The 22,539-nt window shown below is 38.6% G+C and overlaps 1 protein-coding gene across 1 annotated transcript in view; it reads left to right on the top strand.

The window, feature by feature from the left end:
* LOC118569609 (CD2 associated protein) overlaps positions 1-22,539 on the top strand; it is a 98,165-nt gene that overhangs the window by 53,184 nt on the left and 22,442 nt on the right. The window contains exons 6-12 of the mRNA XM_036167629.1: positions 1,566-1,753; positions 5,990-6,068; positions 6,442-6,536; positions 8,516-8,620; positions 10,833-10,869; positions 12,209-12,271; positions 22,181-22,346. Coding sequence (XP_036023522.1) covers positions 1,566-1,753; positions 5,990-6,068; positions 6,442-6,536; positions 8,516-8,620; positions 10,833-10,869; positions 12,209-12,271; positions 22,181-22,346 — 733 coding nt within the window. The remainder of the gene's footprint in view (positions 1-1,565; positions 1,754-5,989; positions 6,069-6,441; positions 6,537-8,515; positions 8,621-10,832; positions 10,870-12,208; positions 12,272-22,180; positions 22,347-22,539) is intronic.

Consider the following 22,539-nt stretch of genomic DNA (forward strand, 5'->3'; position numbering starts at 1 on the left):
CTCCATTCCTTCACATTAATAGACACAAACACAAACTGTGGGGCTATCTTGAAAAACTTCTAGACTGCTGTTGTAAGATTAATGTTAGATTGAATTGCTTCATCTATCTGTCTGTCTGTCTGTCTGTCTGTCGATCTGGTTTTTTTCAAGACAGGGTTTCTCTGTAGCTTTGGAGCCTGTCCTGGACTAGCTCTGTAGACCAGGCTGGCCTCAAACTCAGAGAGATCCACTTGCCTCTGCCTCCCGAGTGCTGGGATTATAGGCGTGTGCACCACCACCCAGCTGAATTGTTTTATTGAATGCTGATTTTTTTCTTTTTTTTTTTTTTTTTTTTTTTTTTTTTGCTGGAGCTGAGGACCAAACCCAGGGCCTTGCACTTGCTAAGCAAGTGCTCTACCACTGAGCTACATCCCCAATGCCTGAATGCCGTATTTTCATCAGGTGTCTCTTTTGTACTACTTTTCCTCAATACTCAGTATAATCCATGATTTCTTGGTTAATTTTTCAAACAAAGGATCACGTTTGGATTAAAAAAAATGTCACTATGTGGAGGTACACATAAAGTATCTTTTGTAGTGCAAATTTAATGAAAAAAAAAGGGGATAGATTTTAGGGTAAATAGTGATATATAATTTTTTTTTTCAATGACTATAAGTGTACATTCAAACTGCAGCAGAGGGGTATTTAATAGGCTATTAAAATGAGATGCTAATAAAGAATGGGACAAACCAAGATGAGAAAGAGAGAAAAGGAATAAAAACAGAAACATTTGTATTAATAAAGGGTCTGAAAATTGAAAGGACAAGATTGCCAGACAGGTAAATATACTATCAGAGCCTCAAAACAGGTTACAAGAAAGATAGAACTTGGTATTCTGTGTAGGATATACTATATCTGGGGTGGTTATATTAATATCAAAGGGTCCTTCAGGAAAAGAAACACTACTGTGAAGCTTCTTTATAGCAAACGCTTTCAGGAACTAACCCAGTCCTGCGAATCCTAACATTAGTGCCCAGGTGGTGATGACCCCATCTCCTCGTGGGTGCCACCTTTTAGATGTTTCATCACTTTTCTGTGCCATTAACAAGCACAGGAACCTTTAGGAGACAAACCATAGCTAAGCTGTAGCATCTTGCTAGGAATCTTTTGTGTTAGTTTCCTGAATTTCTTTCTTTCTTTAATTATTTAACTTTATTTCATGTGCATTGATGTGAGGGTATCAGGTGCCCTAGAACTGGAGTTAGAGACAGTTTTGAGCTGCCATGTGGGTGCTGGAATTGAACCTGGGTCCTCTGGAAGAGCAGTCTGTGCTGTTAACTGCTGAGCCATCTCTCTAGCCCCCAGTTTCCTGAATTTCTCTGTCATAAAATTATAATTAGAATAGCTACTGTTTTATTCAACACAGCAACAGCAACCAATGTAAAGCACATCTTACTCTAGGATGTTTGAGCACCGTGCTGTTTATCTTACTGTCTTTGTCTATTGTTTTTGTTTTGTTTTTAGTATACGATACAGACTTCTGTAATTTTGGGTGTCATTCTTCATAAACAAAATTCTTCTTTTAGAAATAGCATTGACTGGCCCTACCTCACCTTTACTGTCTCCGGGGAACACGAGCGAAAGTGCTCCTGGATCGGTTACACAGCCAAAGAAAATTCGAGGGATTGGATTTGGAGATATTTTTAAAGAAGGCTCTGTGAGACTTAGGACAAGAACATCCAGCAGTGAAACAGAGGAGAAGAAACCAGAAAAGGTAGTGTACTGCTTCTCAGTTATTGTGGTACATACCGAGCAAAGCTGGCTTGGAGGGAGGAAAGTTTATTTGGCTCACATATTCCAATCAGTCCATCATTGAGGGAATCAGAGCAGGACTCAAGCAGGAATGGAGGCAGGAACCATGGAGAAGCTGCTTCCTGGCTTGCTCAGCTGGACTGGTCCTTCTCACATCAGTCAGCAGTCAAGAGATGCTCACAGACATGACCCACTGGCCAGGCTGATGGAAGCAGTTCCTTAGTTGAGTTTCCCTCTTAGGTGATGCTAGTTTGTGTCAATTTGACAAAAACTAACTATCACAGGTGGTAATCATAGCTAACTATCACAGGTAGTAATAATGAATTTAACAGGTTAATTTTATTCATTGTTTCATTTAGCACTTTAGGGGTAAGAATCTTGGCTTTTTGTTTGTTTATATGCTTTTTTGAGATAAGGATTCCCTATGTAACCCAGCCTAGCCTGGACCTCAAGATCCCCCTGGTGTCTCACCCCTCATCACTAAGAATTTTTTTTAAGTTGTAAAATTTTGAAAGTCTATTAGTTTCCTTTTGGGAGTCTTAGGGACTTATGCGTAAGAAGTTTAGCATAAGAAGTTTATGGGAAATGTCTCTTGCAATTTGTAATGGTAATAATTATATTTAAGTGTTGTAAACTTAGGAGCTTATTAATTGGTAAATCCAAGATAGACATTTCTTACTGGCAACCTTAGGGTCTTGTGGTTATAACAGTGTAAATATAAAAGGGTGGTATTTTCTTTTTGCTGTTTACAGCTAAAGATTTGTGATTTTTCTTTTAATTTAATAGCTAAAAATAAACTATTAAAGTGAATTAAAAATGAAATAATGAATACGTAAGTGCTACTTAACTTTTCTCTGGATTCTCAACAATAGCTAAATTTACTAACCTCACTTCTGAGTGTTTAGATAATTTTATTAGCATTTTACTAGCATTTTCAAATGAAGTCAAGTGAATAATCCATAATTTATAAGATCTAATAAAAAGCTACAAACTAAGCCTTCAGGTTTTTGTTTTGAGGGGAAATAATTGCAGTCTTGAGCATTTCTTTGAAAATTTTTGTTCCCAGTGTCTGTATTTTGGAGATACTGAGTGAGTAATTGCTTCAGAAGAAATGAACTTTATCCCTACAGTTCTCATCTTTTTTTTTAAAGTTTGTTTTATGTGTGTGCGTGTGCGCACATATGTGTATATGTGTGTAACGTGCACACATGAACCCGAGAATATCAGAAGAGGGAGCTGGATCCTCTGAAACTGGAGTTTCATGTGCTTGATTGAGCTGATGAGTGGGTGTTGGGGACCAAACCTGGGTCTTCTTTAAGAGCAGTAAGTTCTCTTACCTGCTGTGCCATTTCCCCAGGGCCTATAATTCTCATATCTCCTTAACTCTTAAAGGTTTAAGATATTTCATTATTTATCCAATTCAGCTACATCTCATTTGGTTGGTGAAATACATTGTTATTTCTCCCAAGATGGTTGTTTTTAGTAGTCTTCTCCTCTGCCAGGTTGCTACATATTTCCTATTTAATTGTGAGTTAGATTCAGGAAAGAGCACCTCTGCTTCCTGCCCTTCCCTTTCCAATCTCTGAGATTCTTGGCATTATGACTTTAGGGTCTAGTCTAGTGTGATGGCATGTATCTTTAAATCTAGCATTTGAGGCAGAAGCAGGTGAATCTCTGTGAGTTAGAGAGAGGCCTTTCTGGTGTACATCTCAATTTCCAGGCCAGCTAGGGCCCCATAGTGAAATGCTATCTTGAAAGAAAAAAGAAAGGAAGGAAGGAAGGAAGGAAGGAAGGAAGGAAGGAAGGAAGGAAGGAAGGAAGGAAAAAGGAAGGAAAAAGGAAGGAAAGAAAAGATTATAGGGTATAATGGATTGGATTCTCAGTTTTGTGAAATGGTGTTTTACAGCTTTTTGTTCTGTGAGGGATATTGGACTAAATGAACTTGGGTCCCTTTAAGCTCTAAAAATGTGTGATTGTACTAACTTATTTGATTAATGACATTACATTAGCATCTTGTCAGTCACAATTAATGATGTTTACTACTCAGTTATTAGGGAGAGTAGTCTCAGGGTCACATTATTTAATAAAGTAGGGAACACTTGGTATGTTTTAGGTGATACCATATTGAAAGGTATGGTTAGAACTGGCAGAAATTTAAAGTGAGCATTTTGGAAGACACAAAAACATAATGATAGGTTAGTTATCAGTGTATTCAATTTTTTAACCATTGAAGTCTAATGTCAGTTTGGTAGAGGACTCAAGGAAACACTTGTTAAAGGTAGTTTGGACCTACCATACTCTATGGAGAAATGTCTAAGTAGACTATGGAATAGTTGTAACAGTACCTAAACATTTTCATTCCAATAGTAATGAACTACAAAGTTTTTAAAATTCCCTCTTCTTCAGGGTTGTAATGTAGATGTAGTACTCATATATGAAACTTAAAAATAATAGTATATGTTGCGGTAGCGCCCGTGCTACCACCACCCGTTTACCATGTCCAAGCGAGGGGCTGTGGCTCGAAAAACAGAGACAAAAGACAGCAGGTCATTCGTGCCAGGGGATGCTGAATGCCTTTTATTGAAGAAGGGAGAGAACCTTAAATACAGGCTTACAGCACAATGGAGGAACCCCAGAGGGCAGAAGTTCGCTACTGAATATTCTACATTTTTGCTTCTAAGCTGTTTATACCAAATGCAGGAAACACAAACAAGGAACTTCCCTTAAGTATTCAGGAGGGTGGAGACTGGCAGGGAATCAGCATAGGGAGGACATCAAGGTCAAGGGGCAGGCAAGCAGGGCAGCAATTACCCAACTTGGGAGTTCCAGGGCCCTACAGTATATACATGTAAGAAATTAAAATACGGCCAGGCGATGGTGGCGTATACCTGTAATCCCAACACTTGGGAGGCAGAGGCAGGTGGATCTCTATGAGTTCGAGGCCAGCCTGGAGTTCCAGGACAGCCTCTAAAGCTACAGAGAAACCCTGTCTCGAAAAACAAAAAAAACAAAAAACAAACAGACAAAAAAAAAAATTAAAATGCATAAAATTAATTTTTAAATTCCCTCTAATTTTAAGGTTTAGTGTTGTTAAGGGTCCATTTTTAAAGGTTCAGACATGGGCTCCAGGGTGTCACTGCTTTGGTGGATTAACTGCTTCCTAATGTGAAAAGGAAGAATGATAAATCCCTACGTGATGCAAAAAGTTGTAAGCATTAAGTTTCAACATATATAAAGTGATTATTACTTTTATTTATTTTAGAAGTTCTAGTGTTAAATCATAATGTGGATACCAGAGTATGTTATTTTTAGATAGTTTTAAAAATTAGTGGCTATTGGGACTAGAGAGATGGCTTAGTGGGTAAGAGCACTGGCTGCTCTTCCAGAGGACCTGGGTTCGATTCCTAGCATCCACATAGTGACACAGAACCCTCTGTAACTCCAGTCCCAGGGGATCCACTGCCTTCTTCTGGCCTCCATGGACACTACATACACTCAATGAACAGATATACATGCAGGCAAAACACCTGTACATGTAAGAAAAAAAAAATTAGTAGCTATCATTTGAGGAAATTGTGAGATTATTAATTTTTTATTGCTGATTTTTTTAGTTAGATTACTAATCTGACTATAAGGACCATTAGGGAGGGCTGGGAAAGTATAAAGGGAAACTTGGTTTAATGGTATTGTTCTTGTGCTGGAGACATGACCCAGCAGTTAAGAATGCATATTGGTCTTGTAGAGGACCAGAGTTCTGTGCCCAATATCCTTGTCAGGTGACTCCAGCCACCTGTGACTCCAGCTCCAGGGATCAACACTATCTTTTGTCCTCTATGGGCAACTGAATTCACGTGAACATTCCCACACATAGATATAAATTTATTAAATACACACACACACACACACACACACACACACACATATATTAAAGTAAAATCTTAAAAGTCTTTTAGACTTATTTATTTTTTTTGTGTGGGTGTTTTACCTGCATGTATATCTGTATCAAATGTGTGCATAGCACCTTCAGAGGCCAGAAAGGAACTTGGATTCCCTGGGATTGGAGTTACAGATGGTTGTGAGCCACCATGTGGGTTCTCTGGAAGAGCAGCAAGTGCTCTTAACCACTGAGCCATCTCCCTAGCCTGAAAAGTAAAATTAAAAAAAAAAAAAAAAAAAAAAATACCCCTTTCTCTTCTAGCCCTTAATCCTGCAGTCACTGGGATCCAGAACCCAGAATGTGGAGGTGGCAAAACCAGACACTGATGGCAAGATTAAAGGTGAGTTTTTTCTAAAGTGCACTCCACTAGTGTAAATATGATTTTACATTGTTAACTCACTAGAGGGATATTCATGCTGTACTAATTCCCTCAATATTAAATCCTACTGGATAAAAGCAAATGAAGTTGAGAATTCTGGCATGCTGTCATTTAAGAATCTCTCTTAAGTTAAAACTATGTTTTGTGCATAGCAGACGCTGAATAATATTTGAGTGATAGGGAAATTTTTTCTTAACACTGAGTATAAGTTTTAAAATTATTAGTTCAACCTTTAATAGCTTAGTGAGTATATTGCTTTACATAGAGATTTAATAAGTATCTGCTGCACTAAATCAATTTGTATAAATTACATCGTTTATATTCTTTACTTCAGCTAAGGAATATTGTAGAACATTATTTGCCTATGAAGGAACCAATGAAGATGAACTTACTTTTAAAGAAGGGGAGATAATCCATTTGATAAGTAAGGTAAAGTATTTTTTTTTAGTGAATCATCATTCATAGAAATATCTTTCAAAATTCTTGCATTGCCTATAGAAAATATTAGCTTCACATGGGCTTGGACTTTGTCTTTTTTGGGTGTGTTCTGGGAACATGAATACAAGCTCTTCAAGTGATTTCTTTTTAAAGTTTTTATTATCTGTATTGCTTGTAATTGATGTACTAAAAACCATAATAGGGGACTGGAGAGATGGCTTAACAGCTAAAAGCAGAGGACCTGGGTTCAGTTCCCAGCACCCACATGTTTCTGAGAGTCCTTATAACTCTAGTTCCAGGGAATACACACCCTCTTTTGACTTCTGCAGGCATCAGACATGCATGTGGTGCATAGTCATACAGGTAGGCAAAATACTCAAGCTATTCAATAATTCTTAAAAAGGAAAAAAAATAAAATAAGAGAAATGTGGGCTGGAGAGATGGCTCAGAGGTTAAGACCACTGTCTGCTCTTCCAGAGGTCCTGAGTTCAATTCCCATCAACCACATGGTGGCTCACAACCATCTGTAATAAGATCTGGCGCCCTCTTCTGGCCTGCAGTCATACATGCTGTATAATAAATAAATAATAAATGTTTTAAAAAAATGAGAGAAATGACCAGTGATAACATTGCTTATTTTTGTTTCTTTGTTAACTCCAAGATTTGGACAACCTAAATGTTGTTAGTAAGTGAAGGTCATGAGACTTGTCTTGCTGTGGGAAATGGTCTGAGAACAACTTGTAGGAGTTGTTTTCTCCTTCCACCCTTTGGGTCGCTGGGTGTGCACTCAGGTTATAAAAGGCTTGATGGCAGGCACCTCTGCCTGCTGAGCCATCTCACCCACCTCGGGACACCTAGTGTAAAGAAAGAAATGATTGTATCAAGTAGAATAAATTCTAAGGCAAACAAACAAACTCCAAACCTCCCGAGTTTTAGGTCTGTTAGAATAATAATTACTTATGAGAGCATAAATAATAAATATTTACTTGTCCTATAGCCTTGTGGAGTATTTTGATTTGAAGTTCATCTTACTGTTTTAAGTTACCTCTTAACATTTGCCTTAGTGTATGTGGTTGTTTTTTTTTTAGAAATATATTTTATTGTGTACGTATTATGAATACAAAAAAAGATAGCATAAGGATTAAAGAAATGAGTGGATCCAGCATCTCATTAGCTACCCACATGATAGATAGAGCAGCTGCAGTCCTTATTTAACGTTACCCTGTATGTAATTTCAATGTTCACAGAGTGTAGGCTGGTCAAACTTCATGCAGGTGCTCATTCAAAGTACTAATTTCTGAAGCTGCTAGGGAAGTGATTTTTTAGTATATGCTTATAAAACGTTAGGATAGTAAGAATTTAGGAATTCTATTTTTTTCCGTTTCTTCCCACCTGTTGTATTTTTCTCTTTTCTACCTCCCCTGTTCCCATGAGAACATTTTAACTTACAGATTACACTAAAATTGGTTTATTTTAAACATTAAACCCAGTTTTTGATGTTGTTTGTTCTGTGGGTTTTTGTTTGTTTTGTTTTTTTGGCAGGGTCTCACTCTGGCTAACGTGGAACTTGCCATGTAGACTAGGTTGGCCTTGAACTCACAGAGGTCTGTGAGTGTCAGGGGTTTAAGGGTATGTAGCACCACACCTAGGTATTAAACCCAGTTGTCTAACTGCTGCTACAAGTCGTGTGCAGGGAGTATTTTTCCAGGAACTTGACTGTTGGTTGAGTTTGCCCCCCCCCCCCCCCCCCCCCCAGTTGATGCCCTTTAAAGGTAATGAGTTCGTCTTAGCTCATTGTGGACTTCACCCTCATCATTGATAACTGCTAGCTTGTGCCTGCAGAGGTGGGGCAAGAGGATGGTGAGTTTGAGGTAGCCTGTGCTACCTGGTAAGCTTCCCACCCCCCACTCCCCAAAAAGAAAAGAGAATGTGAGGCTTCCATTAGTGTAACTATTTGGTTTGTGTTTCAGGAGACTGGAGAGGTAGGCTGGTGGAAGGGGGAGCTTAATGGCAAAGAAGGAGTGTTCCCAGATAACTTTGCTGTTCAGATAAGCGAGCTGGATAAAGACTTTCCGGTAAGAGTCTGTTTGCTTCTTAATAATGAGAATACTTTACTGTTTGTAAATGTTTCTTACATTGCTACTGGGTACATTTCATAGCTTCATAAAATTGTACATCTAAGTAAAATTTGAATTGCTGTGAAACAGTATTTTATTTCAGTCATGTATTTTATTCTAGACATTGTGTGTACTGAAAGCGAGCTATGACTTTACCTTTTCTGATTTACAAAAAGAAAGAGCTGGCTTTATATAAGTTGAATAGATTCTTAATTTTCTGAATGAAATTTAATGTTAACGAAAAGTGTCAGTTTATTTTATGGTATTGTGAGGCCAAGTGTTTGCTTCCTTATACATGTAATATTTCTGTATTAATTCTCAGATACTACTAGATACCTTTTTTGCCTTGTCATGCCTTGACACTTTCTCCATATGCAAGGTTACCTGAGCTTACAAATTAGAAGGCAAAGCAGTAAGGTGTATGCAGCAAAATAGGCTGTATAAATCTTCAGTTCCACCCATGCAGAGCATGCTAATCTCCGTAGTCTTTAATCAAGTTAATTATTGGCAAATACTTATAGAAGCTTAGGCTGTCTGAGTTCTCTCCTTTGCTGTACTGCACTCAGTTTGATTGAGCTTTCAGTCTACTTTTATTCTTTCCTTAAGGAGCACTGTTTCTTCTGCTTTTATTTTATTACTTACTAGTTATTCTTAATTTGGAGCAACCAATTAAAAATGTTAGAAACTTTTTAAGACACTAAATTAAGTCTTAAAAGTGAATGAATGTACCCCTGCGATTTCCCCAAATGCAGGAAACTTGACTGCTTAATTTGGTAGTGGGGGACTGAGTTCGCGCTCTCACCTGGAAAAGTTAAAAAAAAAGTGAATGAATGCTTAGAAATTGAGGGGAAAGAAGTCATTTGCTTTTAACTGTATCTATGAGTTCTTTAGACTTAAGAATGAAAACTAGGTTTATCCTTTATTCTTGTTTTTTAATTTCTCAGATGTACTTGAAGGTTTTTTTCTTAATCTTCACAGTTTTGTTCATGTAATATACATTGTTCATATTCTCCCTTTCTCATCCTCTTTTATCACATCCCCCTTCTCACCAAATTCTTTCCAACAAGCCCTTTTATTTTCAGTTTTGTTTGTAATCAATTGCATTTAATTAGAGTGACTGTGGATAGAAGTTTATTTACTTGATCCTTGAGCAAGGGCAAATTATCTATGGCGCCACCCCAGAGGAATGACACCTCATACCCAGAAGACATTACTGCCTCTAGCTCTTCTGGGGGAGGGGAGCCTTCTGAGCCCTCCTCAAGGCATGATGGATGCAATGCTGATGGGCTGAGTCTAAGGCAAATAGCCACTGCTGCTGTGAGATCATGGATGCAATTACCATGTCATATCCTTTAAAAGCCAGCTCTTCACAGAACTCCCTCCCTCTTCTTATCTCTTACGTTCTTTCTTTCTTCACCCACTTCTGTGATGTTTCTGAGCCTTGGTGGGGATGATACACATGGACAACTTAGCACTGAGTGCTGAAAAGTAGTTTAGTCTTAGCACTTTATCCTATCACAAGTCTCTGCATTAGCTATAGCTTGAAAGCAGAGGCTGCTCTGATTAAGGCAGAGAGCAGCACTAATCTATGAGTATAACTAGAAACATTTAAAAGGTGGTCATGTCCATATCGTGTCCACATAGAAAACATCAGTAGTATCCCCCTCCTCCCCTAGGACCTCTGGCTCTGTATACTTTTGACCAGGATTGTAGTACCAGGCCTGAGTTCCTCTGGTAGAGCAGCCATAAAGAAGGTGCTTGGTTACTTCCATACAGTCCTGCCACTAGTGTACCCGTGGGCACCAGGCCTTCCCTTCTCTCGTCTTAGTATCCACTCCGTTCCTCTATCCCTGAGCTGTGAAGAGGGGCAAATTGATGTTCAGAAATCTAGAACTAATTAGATGAGGATGAAAACATTTTGCTCACTAAGATTCTTTTGCTTTAACCAAATAGTTGATTTTTTTTTTTTTTTTTTTTAAGTGTCTGACTGACTTTTGCTCCAGGAATCTGTTTGGATATAATATCTTTTTCAGTGACCTTTCCTAGAGTTTTTATGTTCTTAGTATTTTACTGTTCTAGGCAAGAATGAGATGAGAAACAATATAATTTAGATTAATTTATTTTAACTTTAAATAGCTAATCAATTTTAACTTTTTCTCTCCCCTCTCAGAAACCAAAGAAACCACCTCCTCCTATAAAGGGTCCAGGTTTGTAAAAAAAAAAAAAAATGGATTTTTTCATATTTTTAAGTTATGAAATGTTTAGTTTAATGTAAGCCATTGGATTTTATTGTTAGCAAAACCAATTAAAATGAATATTAACATATTTTAGATCTATGAAAAATGTTTACATGCATTACTCATCTTTTTTAAAAAAGTATAAATGATATAAAATAAGGGTTCTACTCAAGCATGGTGGTGAATATCTGTAATCTCAGCACTTTTAAGATTGGAAATTCAAGGGCAGCCTGCCTGTATAGTTAGACCCTGTCTCCAAAAATAAAACAAGGGTCTTAGAAATAATTTAGATACTTCAGTAATAGAAATATTGAATTACTACACTAATCAAGTTTAAACCTGTTTTATGATTGACTTGGCTGAAATATACTACTTAAAAATGTTTTTTTTAAATATTATGCATATGGTTGTTTTGCCTGCATGCATATCTGTGCACCAAGTGCATGCAATGCCTTCGGATGCCAGAAAAGGGTACCAGACCACCCTAGGCCCAGAGTTAAAGATGGTTTTAAGAGCTGCCACATTTATGTGAGAATTGAACCCTGGGTCTTCTGGAGGAACAGCCAGTTCTCTTAAGTGCTGAGTCATCAATCTGTCACCTACTCTACTTTGTTTAATCAATCAGTCACTCAATCAATATTTATTTATTCTTTTATTCATTCATCCATCTACCTGTCTGTCTATTTGAGACAGGGTTTCACTATGTAGCTTTGGCTAGTCTGGAACTCATTATGTAGACCAGGCTGCCTTAACTCAGAAAGATCTGCCTGCCTCTGCCTCCCCAATGCTGGAATTAAAGGTGTGTGCCATGACACCTGGCTCCATAGTATACATTTTTATTTGGATTTATTTTGAACAAATGCTTCTTTATACAAAGTATTCCTAGATACCTAAATACAGTTTGGAAGTTTTGTGCACTTCTTTTGTTTTGGAATTTTATTTGATTTTGGTTTCTTGAGATGGGAACTTACTATGTAGCCGAAGGTGAACCCTGAGCTATAACTAGATAGCTCGTGTTAGACTCAAACAAACAATCTGCCTCTACCTCCTGAGTGCTGCAATTTCAGGTGTGTTATGATCATGCTGTCCTTGTTATATGGCTTTGTAGCTGAAATAAAATGTGGGTATAGATGCATTCATAAGGTAAACATGCCAAATCAAGGAACATTAAGGCTGTTAATCCAAGTACAGATGAAGAAATTAATTTGAATTCTGGTGTTTCATCATATACCAGAAATTACTATCTTTTTGTTCTATTCTTGTATGTTATTTTTAAAAGATAGTGTTCACTTTCTTTCCCATTTCCTAGCTCCAAAGCCTGACCTGTTAGCTGCAGAGAAGAAAGTTTTTCCTCTAAAGTCTGAAGAAAAAGGTAAGGCTGATTCCTCTCTTACCCAACAAGTCCTTTCTTTGATTGTCTCTTAAAGAAACATGACCACCACAATAGATCATTTATATACTACTTACTTTACAATGTTAAGAGTTTTCTAGGAATGAATATTGTGTCAAACTGATACGAAATTAAATCTTTCATCATACTGATAATTTATATTCATTAAAAAAGTAAACGAGGGGTTGGGGATTTATTTAGTGGTAGAGCGCTTGCCTAGCAAGCCCAAGGCCCTGGGTTCAATCCTCAGCTCCAAAAAAAAAGGCAAATGAATCCTTCAGTAAGATGTAGTATTTAATGATTTCATATTATGTACAAAAAACCAGGTACTTTGTGAAAATAAATTTTAAAAAGTTTTTAGAATTTAACTATTCTTTAACCTCATTGTATGTGAACTTGGCAAGTTTTTCCTAGATACCACGTATTTTGTCAAAACATTTTAAATTTAGTAACATAAGACTGTTGTTTGAATCTTAGATGGTCTTTTAATTAAAAACAAACAAACAAAAAAAACCCAGAGCCAGATATCAGGGTGAAAGCTGAAAGATCAGAGAAGCAGAACAGCCAGCCACTAGTTCTTACCTCTGTGAAATCCTCAGCCTAAAGAGAGTGAGTTTCTGTTTCCTCATGCCTTATATACCTTTCTCTGCCCTGCCATAATACTTCCTGGGATTAAAGGAGTGTGTGTTTCCAAGCAAAGGCATGAAGTCTCAAGTGCTAGGACTAAAGGTGTGTACCACCACTGCCTGGCTCTTTTTCTCTCCTATTCTGGATCAATCTCTGTAGCCCAGTGTGGCCTTGAACTCACAGAGATCCAGATGGATCTCTGCCTCCTGAGTGATAGGATAAAGGTGAGTGCCACCACTGCCTGACCTTGTCTAATCTAGTGACTGGCTGTCCTCTGATCCTAAGGCAAATTTATTAGGGTACACAATATATCACCACATAAGTCTTTTCCTGTACAAAAAGATCTGTGATGTCTGTCTCTAATAGATTGGGCACAAACTGGAATTTTGCTTCAGGGTGCTCTTATTTCTATGGCCAATGTTAAGAGTTTAGCCTATCATTGTCTCTTGCTTGAATTATTGTGTCTTTTTAACTGATTTCTAGCACTTTAGTGCCTTGTCTGGCTTGTACTTCATAGCATATTCAGGGTCATCTATCTGTTCTCTTTCCTTCCTCTTGTCTTTCTAGCATAGAATTTTTGAGTCACAGAAAGTTGAACCAAGGCTAGCAGGATTGACTCAGTAGGTAAAAGTACATTGTTGTACAAACCTGGTGATCTGAGTTTGATTTCTGAAACCCACATCAAGGTTGTCTATGACCTCCACACATGTGCTGTGGCATGTGCAATTCCCTATCATGCACACACATACTCAGAATAATAATGAGAGGAATGAAGGACAGCTAAACTAAAAATACAAGTGCTCTTGCACATTTTCCTCCACTATAAACATTCTGCATTGGAGTAGTGTGTTGGTTATGACTGGTAGTCGTAACTATAATTGACATGCCATTATTTTAAGAGTTCATACAGTTGAGTTTACTGTGTATTGATTATTCCGTTGGGTGGACAAATGCATAGTGACATGTATCCACTGTTCTGCCATCAGAATAATTTCATTGTCCTGAACATCTGCTCAATCTCAGATTTCCTTCCATCCTAACCTTTGGCTGTCACTTTTTCCTCACCTGTTTCTGTACTTTTGCATTTCCTATTATTTGAAGTGTGTGGCCATTTTTATTGGTTTCTTTGATTTACTATGTATATAAAAATCTACCCATAGTTTTTCATGACTTGGTATCTCATTTGATTTTACTACTGTGTAAGCGGAAGTTTCTGTTCTGCCTGGTCCTACAGTCGTTCAGCCCCAAATAAACACACTGAGGCTTGTATTAATTATAAACTGTTTGGCCTATTGCTCAGGCTTATAATTAACTAGCTCTTACACTTAAATTAACCCATAGTTCTTGTCTATGTTTAGCCACGTGACTTGGTACCTTTGCTCAGTCTAGCATTCTCATCTTACTTCCTCTGCATCTGACATGTGACTCTATCTCTGTCTTTCCTCTTCCCAGCCTTCTTCTAGTCCGTCACCTCACCTACACTTCCTACCTAGCTACTGGCCAATCAGCATTTTATTAAACCAATAGGAGTGACAAATCTTTACAGTGTACAACAGCATTATCTCACAGCATTCCCCCCCCCCTTTTTTTTTCAAAACAAAAACCTTGAATCTAAACTCCTTTGTTCAGTTTTTTTCTTAACCATTATCCATAACAATTTGTAACCAACATTCTGAACAAAAAAATCTGTTTTGGGGGGAATGTGAGTGTAGTTTTCTAGGCCACTTTCTGCTGATTGGGGGCACTGGTAATCTTATGGGGACCCAAAGAATATTTAGGATTATGGTCAAGTCCTGACTGGAGTGGCCTGTGAGGCTGGATCATCTCAACCAGCAGCCTTGAAGCATTTCTGGATGCAGAACTCAGGATACAACAGAGACACTCTTAAATATTGGATATTCACATTGGAGATTTTTCAGGGGTTCTTGCTTGATCAAACCATTTTAGCCTGAAACCATCCACAGGTTCTCATCTTCTGTGGAAACAAAAGCAGAACCTCTTTTCCAAAGCAACATATCCTTAAGACCCAAATTTTGAAGTCTGGATACCTTTAAAATATACATATTGGCTTAACTTAGTAGCCTGTACAATCAAATGTCTCTGCAGTTAAAAATCCCAAAGACAACAAAATAATATGCAATATCCAGATTCTTTGTGTAATTTCCATCTTTATGTGGTTTATTATATTTTTTTAATGCTGTATTTCTCTTTTAAGGACTTTTTCTACCCTTTTTATTTTTTTCTCTCAAGCTTACCAATATTTTGAAACATAGTGTAACTCGTTTAGAGTTTCTTCCATTTGAATCGTTTCTTATTGTGTATCTGTAATTCTTTTCTGATCAAGAGAGTTGTTTTTTTTTTTTCCTTCGAGACAGGGTTTCTCTGTGTAGCTTTGCACCTTTCCTGGATCTTGCTTTGTAGACCAGGCTGGCCTCAAACTCACAAAGATCCACCTGCCTCTGCCTCCCAAGTGCTGGGATTAAAGGCATGTGCCACCACTGCCCGGCAAGAGAGATTTTAAACTCTTTTTTTTCCCCCCTTTTTCTTTATTAAGAAATTTTCTACTCACTCCACATACTATCCACAGATTCCCCTCCTCCCTCCTCTCACCCCCCAGCCCTCTCTCCCAAGCCACCCCACATCCCCACATCCTCCAAATTGAGGCCTCCCATGGGGAGTCAGCAGAGCTCAGCACACTGAGCCTAGGCAGATCCAAGCCCCTTCCCACTGCACCAAGGCTGTACATCACACCCCAGGCACTGGATTCCCAGAAGCCTGTCCATAGACCAGGGACAGATCCTGACCCCCCTCGCTGGGTGTCCCCCAAACAGTTCGAGCCAAACAAGCGTCTTCCATATCCAGAGGGCTTAGTCCAGTCCCATGGGGGTGCTACAGGAACCAGTCCACAGTTCATGGGCTTCCACTAATGTGGTCAGTCATCTCTGCATGTTCTCCCATCATGATCTCAATGTCCCTTGCCTTCAGTATCTCTCCTCTCTCTCATCAATTGGATTCCCAGAGCTCAGCCTGGTGCCTGGCCTTGAATTTCTGCATCTGCCTCCATCAGTCACTGAACAAAGGCTCTATGATAACAGCTAGGTTATTTGCTCGGCTGGTCACCAGAGTAGACCGGTCCAGGCACCCTCTAGACCACTGCCAGGAGACCAAGTTGGGGTCAACCTTGTGGATTCCTGAGAGCCTCCCCAGCACCCTTCCTCTTCCTATTCCCATGATGTCCTCATATATCATGGTATCTTCCTCCCTGCCCTCCCACTCTGTCCCTGTTCCAGCTTGACCTTCCCATTTCCCTATGTTATCCCCCACTCCTTGCCCTCTGCCACCACCACCCCAAACCCAGTCCGCTCACGTAGATCTCATCTACTCCTTTGCAGGGTCACCCATGTGTCCCTCCTAAGGTCTTTCCCTGTTAGCTAGCCTCTCTGGAGTTGTGGGTTGCAGTCTGGCTATCCCTTCCTTCCCATTTAGTAACTACTTATGAGTGAGTTCATACTATGTTTGTCCTTCTGAGTCTGGGTTACCTCACTCAAGATGATATTTTCTAGTTCCATCCATTTGCCTGCAAATTTCATATCATCATTGTTTTTTACTGCTGAGTAAGAAACATTTACTCCATTGTGTATATGTGCCACATTTTCTTTATCCATTCTTCAGTTGAGGGGCATCTAGGTTGTTTCTAGTTTCTTGCTATTATGAATAATGCTGATATGAACATAGTTGAGCATGTGGCCTTGTAAGATTGAACATTCCTTAAGCATATGCCCAAGAGTGCTATAACTGGGTTTTGAGGAAGATTTATTCCCAATTTTCTGAGAAACTGTCATACTGATTCCAGAGTGCCTGTACAAGTTTGTCTTCCCCCCAACAGGGGAGGAGTGTTCCCCTTGCTCCACATCTTCTCCAACATAAGCTGTCTTCAGTGTTCTTGATCTTAGCCATTCTGACAGGGGTAAGATGGTATCTCAGAGTTGTTTTGATTTGCATTTCCCTGATGACTAAGGACGGTGAGCAATTCCTTAAATGCCTTTCAGACATTTGAGATTCTTCTGTTGAGAATTCTTTGTTAAGCTCTGTGGCTCATTTTTTAATTGGATTGTTCAGTATTTTGAAGTCTAGCTTTTTGAGTTCTTTTTATATTTTGGAGATCAGCTCTCTGTCAGCTGTGGTGTTGGTGAAGATCTTTTCCAATTCTGTAGGCTGTCGTTTGGTCTTACTGACAAGTGCTCAAAAAAGCTTCTCGGTTTCAGTAGGTCCCATTTATTGTCTCTCTCAGTGTCTGTGCTACCGGTATTATATTTAGGAAGTGGTCTCCTGTGCCAATTCATTCCAGACTACTTTCTACTTTCTCTTCTATCAAGTCCAGTGTAACTGGATTTATGTTGAGGTTTTTGATCCACTTGGACTTGAGTTTTGTATATGGTGACAGATATGGATCTATTTGCAATCTTCTGCATGTTGACATCCAGTTATGCCAGCATCATTTGTTGAGGATGCTTTCTCTTTTCTATGGTACAGTTTTGGCTTCTTTGTCAAAAATCATATGTTCATAGGCATGTAGATTAATGTCAGGGTCTTCAATTCGATTCCATTGGTCCACATGTCAGTTTTTAATGTCAGTTCCAAGTTGTTTTTATTACTATAGTTCCATACTAGAGCTTGTGGTCAGGGATCATGATGCTTCCAGAGCCATGGTGGTCTAATAAGAAACAGGAGGTTATTTCCTTTTTTTTGGTATGTGTTGAGATTTGCTTTGTGACCAAGCATGTGGTCGATTTTGGAGAAGGTTCCATGGGGTCCTTTGTCTTAGAGTGGAGTATTCTGTAGATCTCTATTAAGTCTATTTGAGTCATAATGTCTGTTCGTTCCCTTATTTGTTTGTTAAGTTTCTGTCTGGCAGACCAGTCTATTGGTGAGAATGGGGTATGGAAGTCTCCCACTATTAGTATATGGGGTTTGCTGTGTGATTTAAGCTTTAGTAATGTTTCTTTTATGAATGTCGGTGCCCTTGTATTTGGGGCATAATATTCAGAATTGAGACTTCATCTTGTCGGATTTACCCTGTGATAAATATGTAGTGTCCTTCCCGATGTCTTTTGATTAAATTCAGTTTGAAGTCTATTTTATCAGATATTAGGATAGCTACACCAGCTTGCTTCTTAGATCCATTTGATTGAAAAGTCTTTTCCCAGCCTTTTATTCTGAGATGCTGTCTGTCTTTGAAGTCGAGGTGTGTTTCTTATATGCAGCAAATGGATGGATCTTGTTTTCATATCCATTCTGTTAGCCTGTGTCTTTTTATAGATGAATTGAGACCATTGATATTGATGGATATTAATGACCAGTTATTGTTAATTCCTGTTATGTTTTGGTGGTAGTGTTGTATGTTTCCCTTCTTTGGTATTTGTTGATATGGGACTATATATTGCCTGTGTTTTCATGGGTGTATCTAACTTCCTTAGGTTGGATTTTTCCTTCAAGTGCTTTCTGTAGGGCTGGATTTGTGGAGAGATATTGGTTTAAAATCTGGTTTTATCATGGAATTTTTTTTTTTTACTTCATCTATGTTGCTTTATTCTGTATGTTTAGTGCTTTAATTATTATGTTGCGAGAGGACTTTGATTTTTAAACACTTAAGCTGCATGGCTAGCACAAAAGTGGGGAGCCCTGGCTGCTGGCTCTGTCTTGCTCAGCTTTTCCACATGGCTCAGTTACCAATGAGTCATGCTTACCTCCCCAATTCTGGAAAATATAGTATGCCTGTGTTTTTACACCTGCGGCTGTGCTCCCGAGCCTCTTGTATGGCAGCCTGTGAGAGACTGAAGGGGCTGGCTTGACCAGGGGTTGCATCTCTACCATACCCTTAATGAGAGACACAAACTAGGAAGCTGCTCTTAGTTCCATTCTAGAATCTCTTCTTGAGTTCTTGTAAGTTTTAGGTGGAAACTCTTGCCACCATATCTGGGCACCAAATGTAGCTGGAATTTTCTCCGGATGAATCTCTCCCACCCATGATCCCTCAGCCACTTATAAAATAATCACTCAGAGGCTTTAATATTACTTACAAACTGTATGACTTAAGGCTTAAGCTCAATACTAACTAGCTCTTACAACTTAATTCAACCCATTCCTGTTAATCTGCTTTCCACTTGTCTTCGTGGCATTACCTGTTCTTCACATCTTGCTTCTCTTGGCAGTGGCTCAAAGCATCTGCTGTGACTCTACCCTTCTGCATCTCCATCTTCAGTTTGAATGTACCACCTAACCTTATTCTACCTCGCCATTGGCCAAACAGCTTTATTTATCAACCAGTGAGAGCAACACATATTCACAGCATCCAGAAAGACATCCCACAGCACTACTGTTTCATTGTCTGTGTATACTGAGGAGTATTTGGATTGGTTCTAAGTTTTTGTAGTTATAAGCAAAGCTGATATAAACATGTATGCAGATTTTAAACATACATTTTAGTTCATTTAAATACCAAGGATGAAATCGCTGGATCATTTGGTAAGGGTGTGTTTAGTTTTTTAAGCAACTGCCAAACTATTCTCAAAGTGGCTATGCTGTGTTGTATTCCTCCTAACAGTGAAAATTTGTTTCATATTCTTGGCACCATGTAATGTTTTCTCTGCTTTGTGTTTCTGGTAGCTGTGTGATGGTTGTCTCGTGGTTCTCACTTTCCTAATGACATCTGATATTGAACATCTTTTCATTTACTTGACAGCTGTGTATCTTTGGTGACGTGTATGTTAGATCTTTTGTCTGTGTAGTTTTTTTTTTTTTTTTTTTTTTTAACTGAGTTTAAGAATTCTTTGTTGAGTAGCTGCCCTTTATCACATGTGTTTTTTGCAGACACACTTTTTCCATTGTGTGGCTTATTTTTCTTGTAGAACAGAAATTTTGTTTATTTTCTTTTTTTCTGAAGTTTTAGATTTTTTTTTAAAGAGATTGATTGTTATGTGTGTGTATATATAATTTGTGTGTCTAAGGATGTGTATGTGAGTACAGGACAACTTTTGGGAGTTCTCTCCTTTTACCACAGGTGGAAATCATCATCATACCCAAGACCATTTTCATCTTTCTTGTGTTGCATTGTAGGAAATTTTATATTTTTGTCTTTACATTTAAGTCTGATATGTCTTGAGTTTTGTAGATTCTTAGCCTGTTCTAAAGGCACATTATAGGCATTAGGAAAGAAGTCAGAACCTCATGCTCTTGCAGAGTTGAAGACACAGACATAGGCTTTTAGGATTGCTAAGTCAATTATGCCAGAGTACCTGAGTATGGGGTTCTGCACAAAGTGAGCATGTGGGGATTTGCTTGGGGCTTACAGACTTTGCCTGTACGCCCAGAGTGTCAGGGGAAACATGCTTAGTTCAGAGCTACAGTCTGAGTTCAGAGGCTACTGTGTCCCAGGGCAAAGGATTGCACCAGGAACACATGGTTAGAAATAGGATAGGACAGTTTATTATGACAAGAGAAAGACTCCCAAGAGTGGGAGTGGGCTAGAGGGAGGGCTAATCTAAGCAGAGAGCCCTATGTGCTATGTTCTGTAAAATATTTTTTAATTTATTTATTATGTACACAGAAGAGGGTGCCAGATCTCATTACAGATGGTTGTGAGCCACCATGTGGGTGCTGGGAATTGAACTCAGGACCTCTGGAAGAGCAGTTGGTGCTCTTAACCTCTGAGCCATCTCTCCAGCCCACATAACTATATTTTGAGGCCATGTAAAAGGAGACTTTTAGCTAGGCATGGTGGCACATGCCTATAATCTTAGTAATAATACTAGGGAGGCAGAGGCAGGAGGCTCCCTGCGAGCTCTAGTGCAGCCTGGTCTACTTAGTGAGTTCCAGGACAGCCAAGGACTATTACTAGAGAGACCTTGTCTTAAGAGAACAAAAGACAACAAAACAACAGACTTTTGTCTTGAATAATGGTCAGTACTTTAGCAGATTGCTATTTTTTCATAAGCTCTAAGGGAGTAGTAATTATATACATGGTAGAGTAGAGGTAGTCATACTTACTTGTCTTGATTTTATAAGTATTTGCCTGAATGTATGTATGTGCACTGTATGTGTGCCTGTTACCAAGGAGACCAGAAGAAGGCATTAGATCCTTGGAATTAGAGGCACAAACAGTGAGTTATGTAGGTTCTAGGAACCGGAGCCAGGTCCTCTGAAAGAGCAGCCCTTAACTGCTGAGCCTCCTCTCCAGCTTCTATGTTTTATATTTTTGTTATTTTAAAGCAAAATTTGTAATTTTGAAGGAGGTGTGCTGTGTCTTGTGATATTGGTTCAAGTTTAATACTCACTAGTTTCTGACTAAGGAAATTTCATAAAACTATTTGTAGACTTTTATAAACATTATTTTTGAAGACAAATAGTCATTCAGTGATAGTCCTAAGTTTATTATTTTTTAATTGTGTCTGTCACACTCACTACTGTGTGGATCTGAACTGTGTACTTGAAAAGATAAGGAAGCACCCAGTGGTGGCACACGCTTTTAATCCCAGGAGGCAGATCCAGGCCAATCTCTGAGTTCGAGGACAGCCTGGTCTATAGACCAAGATCCACAATAGACACCAAAACTACACAGAGAAACCTTGTCTCAGGGGAAAAAAAAAAAAAGCAAAAAGATAAGGAAGCAAATATGCTATGTGTAGGAACATAAGTGTTTGGTGCCTTTTTGCTGGTGAAGTTGTTTTTAATGACTGGCATACAGTTATTCATAATACTGTTACTTAAGCATTTTTGTATCTAATAAGAAATACCTATTTCTTATTACCACCTCAGTAGTAAGCAAAGGTTACTAGAAGCATAAGAAAAAGCACATGTTATTTGTAACCAAGTTTTTATTTATTTATTTAATTTTTAAACGTTTGAAAAAAGATTTATTTACTTATGCATACAGTATTCTGTCTGCATGTGCACTTACAGGCCAGAAGAGGGCATCAGATCTCATTACAGATGGTTGTGAGCCACCATGTGGTTGCTGGGAATTGAACTCAGGACCTCCGGAAGAACAGCCAGTGCTCTTAATGGCTGAGCCATCTCTCTAGCCCTGTAATCAGGTTTTTAATGAGTTCTGACTCCATTGGGTAATTTTCAAAAGATACTTAGACACGTTAAAGTTCAACCTCCAAACAACATATGCTTATTCACGTAGAATGTGAAGGTTAGTAATTTTTGCCTTAAAAAAACCTAAATAGTTTTGATTGTTAATAAGTATTTTTTAATCATCAGATGAAAAATCACTGCTGGAACAGAAACCTTCTAAACCAGCTGCTCCTCAAGTCCCACCCAAAAAGCCCACTCCACCTACCAAAGCTAATAATTTATTGCGGTCTCCTGGAACAGTGTACCCAAAGCGACCAGACAAACCAGTTCCTCCTCCACCTCCAGTAGCCAAGTAAGCTCTAAACTGCTTTATTAGACATTGATTACTTCCTTACCTGAAAGGCTCTGTTGCCTTGCCTAGTTTAAATGTCCATTTTCCATAGAGTTACTTCTTTGTAGACTGTTAACTCTTTAAATGTTAATCTAATATTCAGAATCAATGAATTCACTTAAACTCTTCTTGCATTTCTGATTTTGTTATGATC

This window comes from Onychomys torridus, chromosome 18 (assembly GCF_903995425.1).
Source record: "Onychomys torridus chromosome 18, mOncTor1.1, whole genome shotgun sequence".
Lineage (NCBI taxonomy): Eukaryota > Metazoa > Chordata > Mammalia > Rodentia > Cricetidae > Onychomys > Onychomys torridus.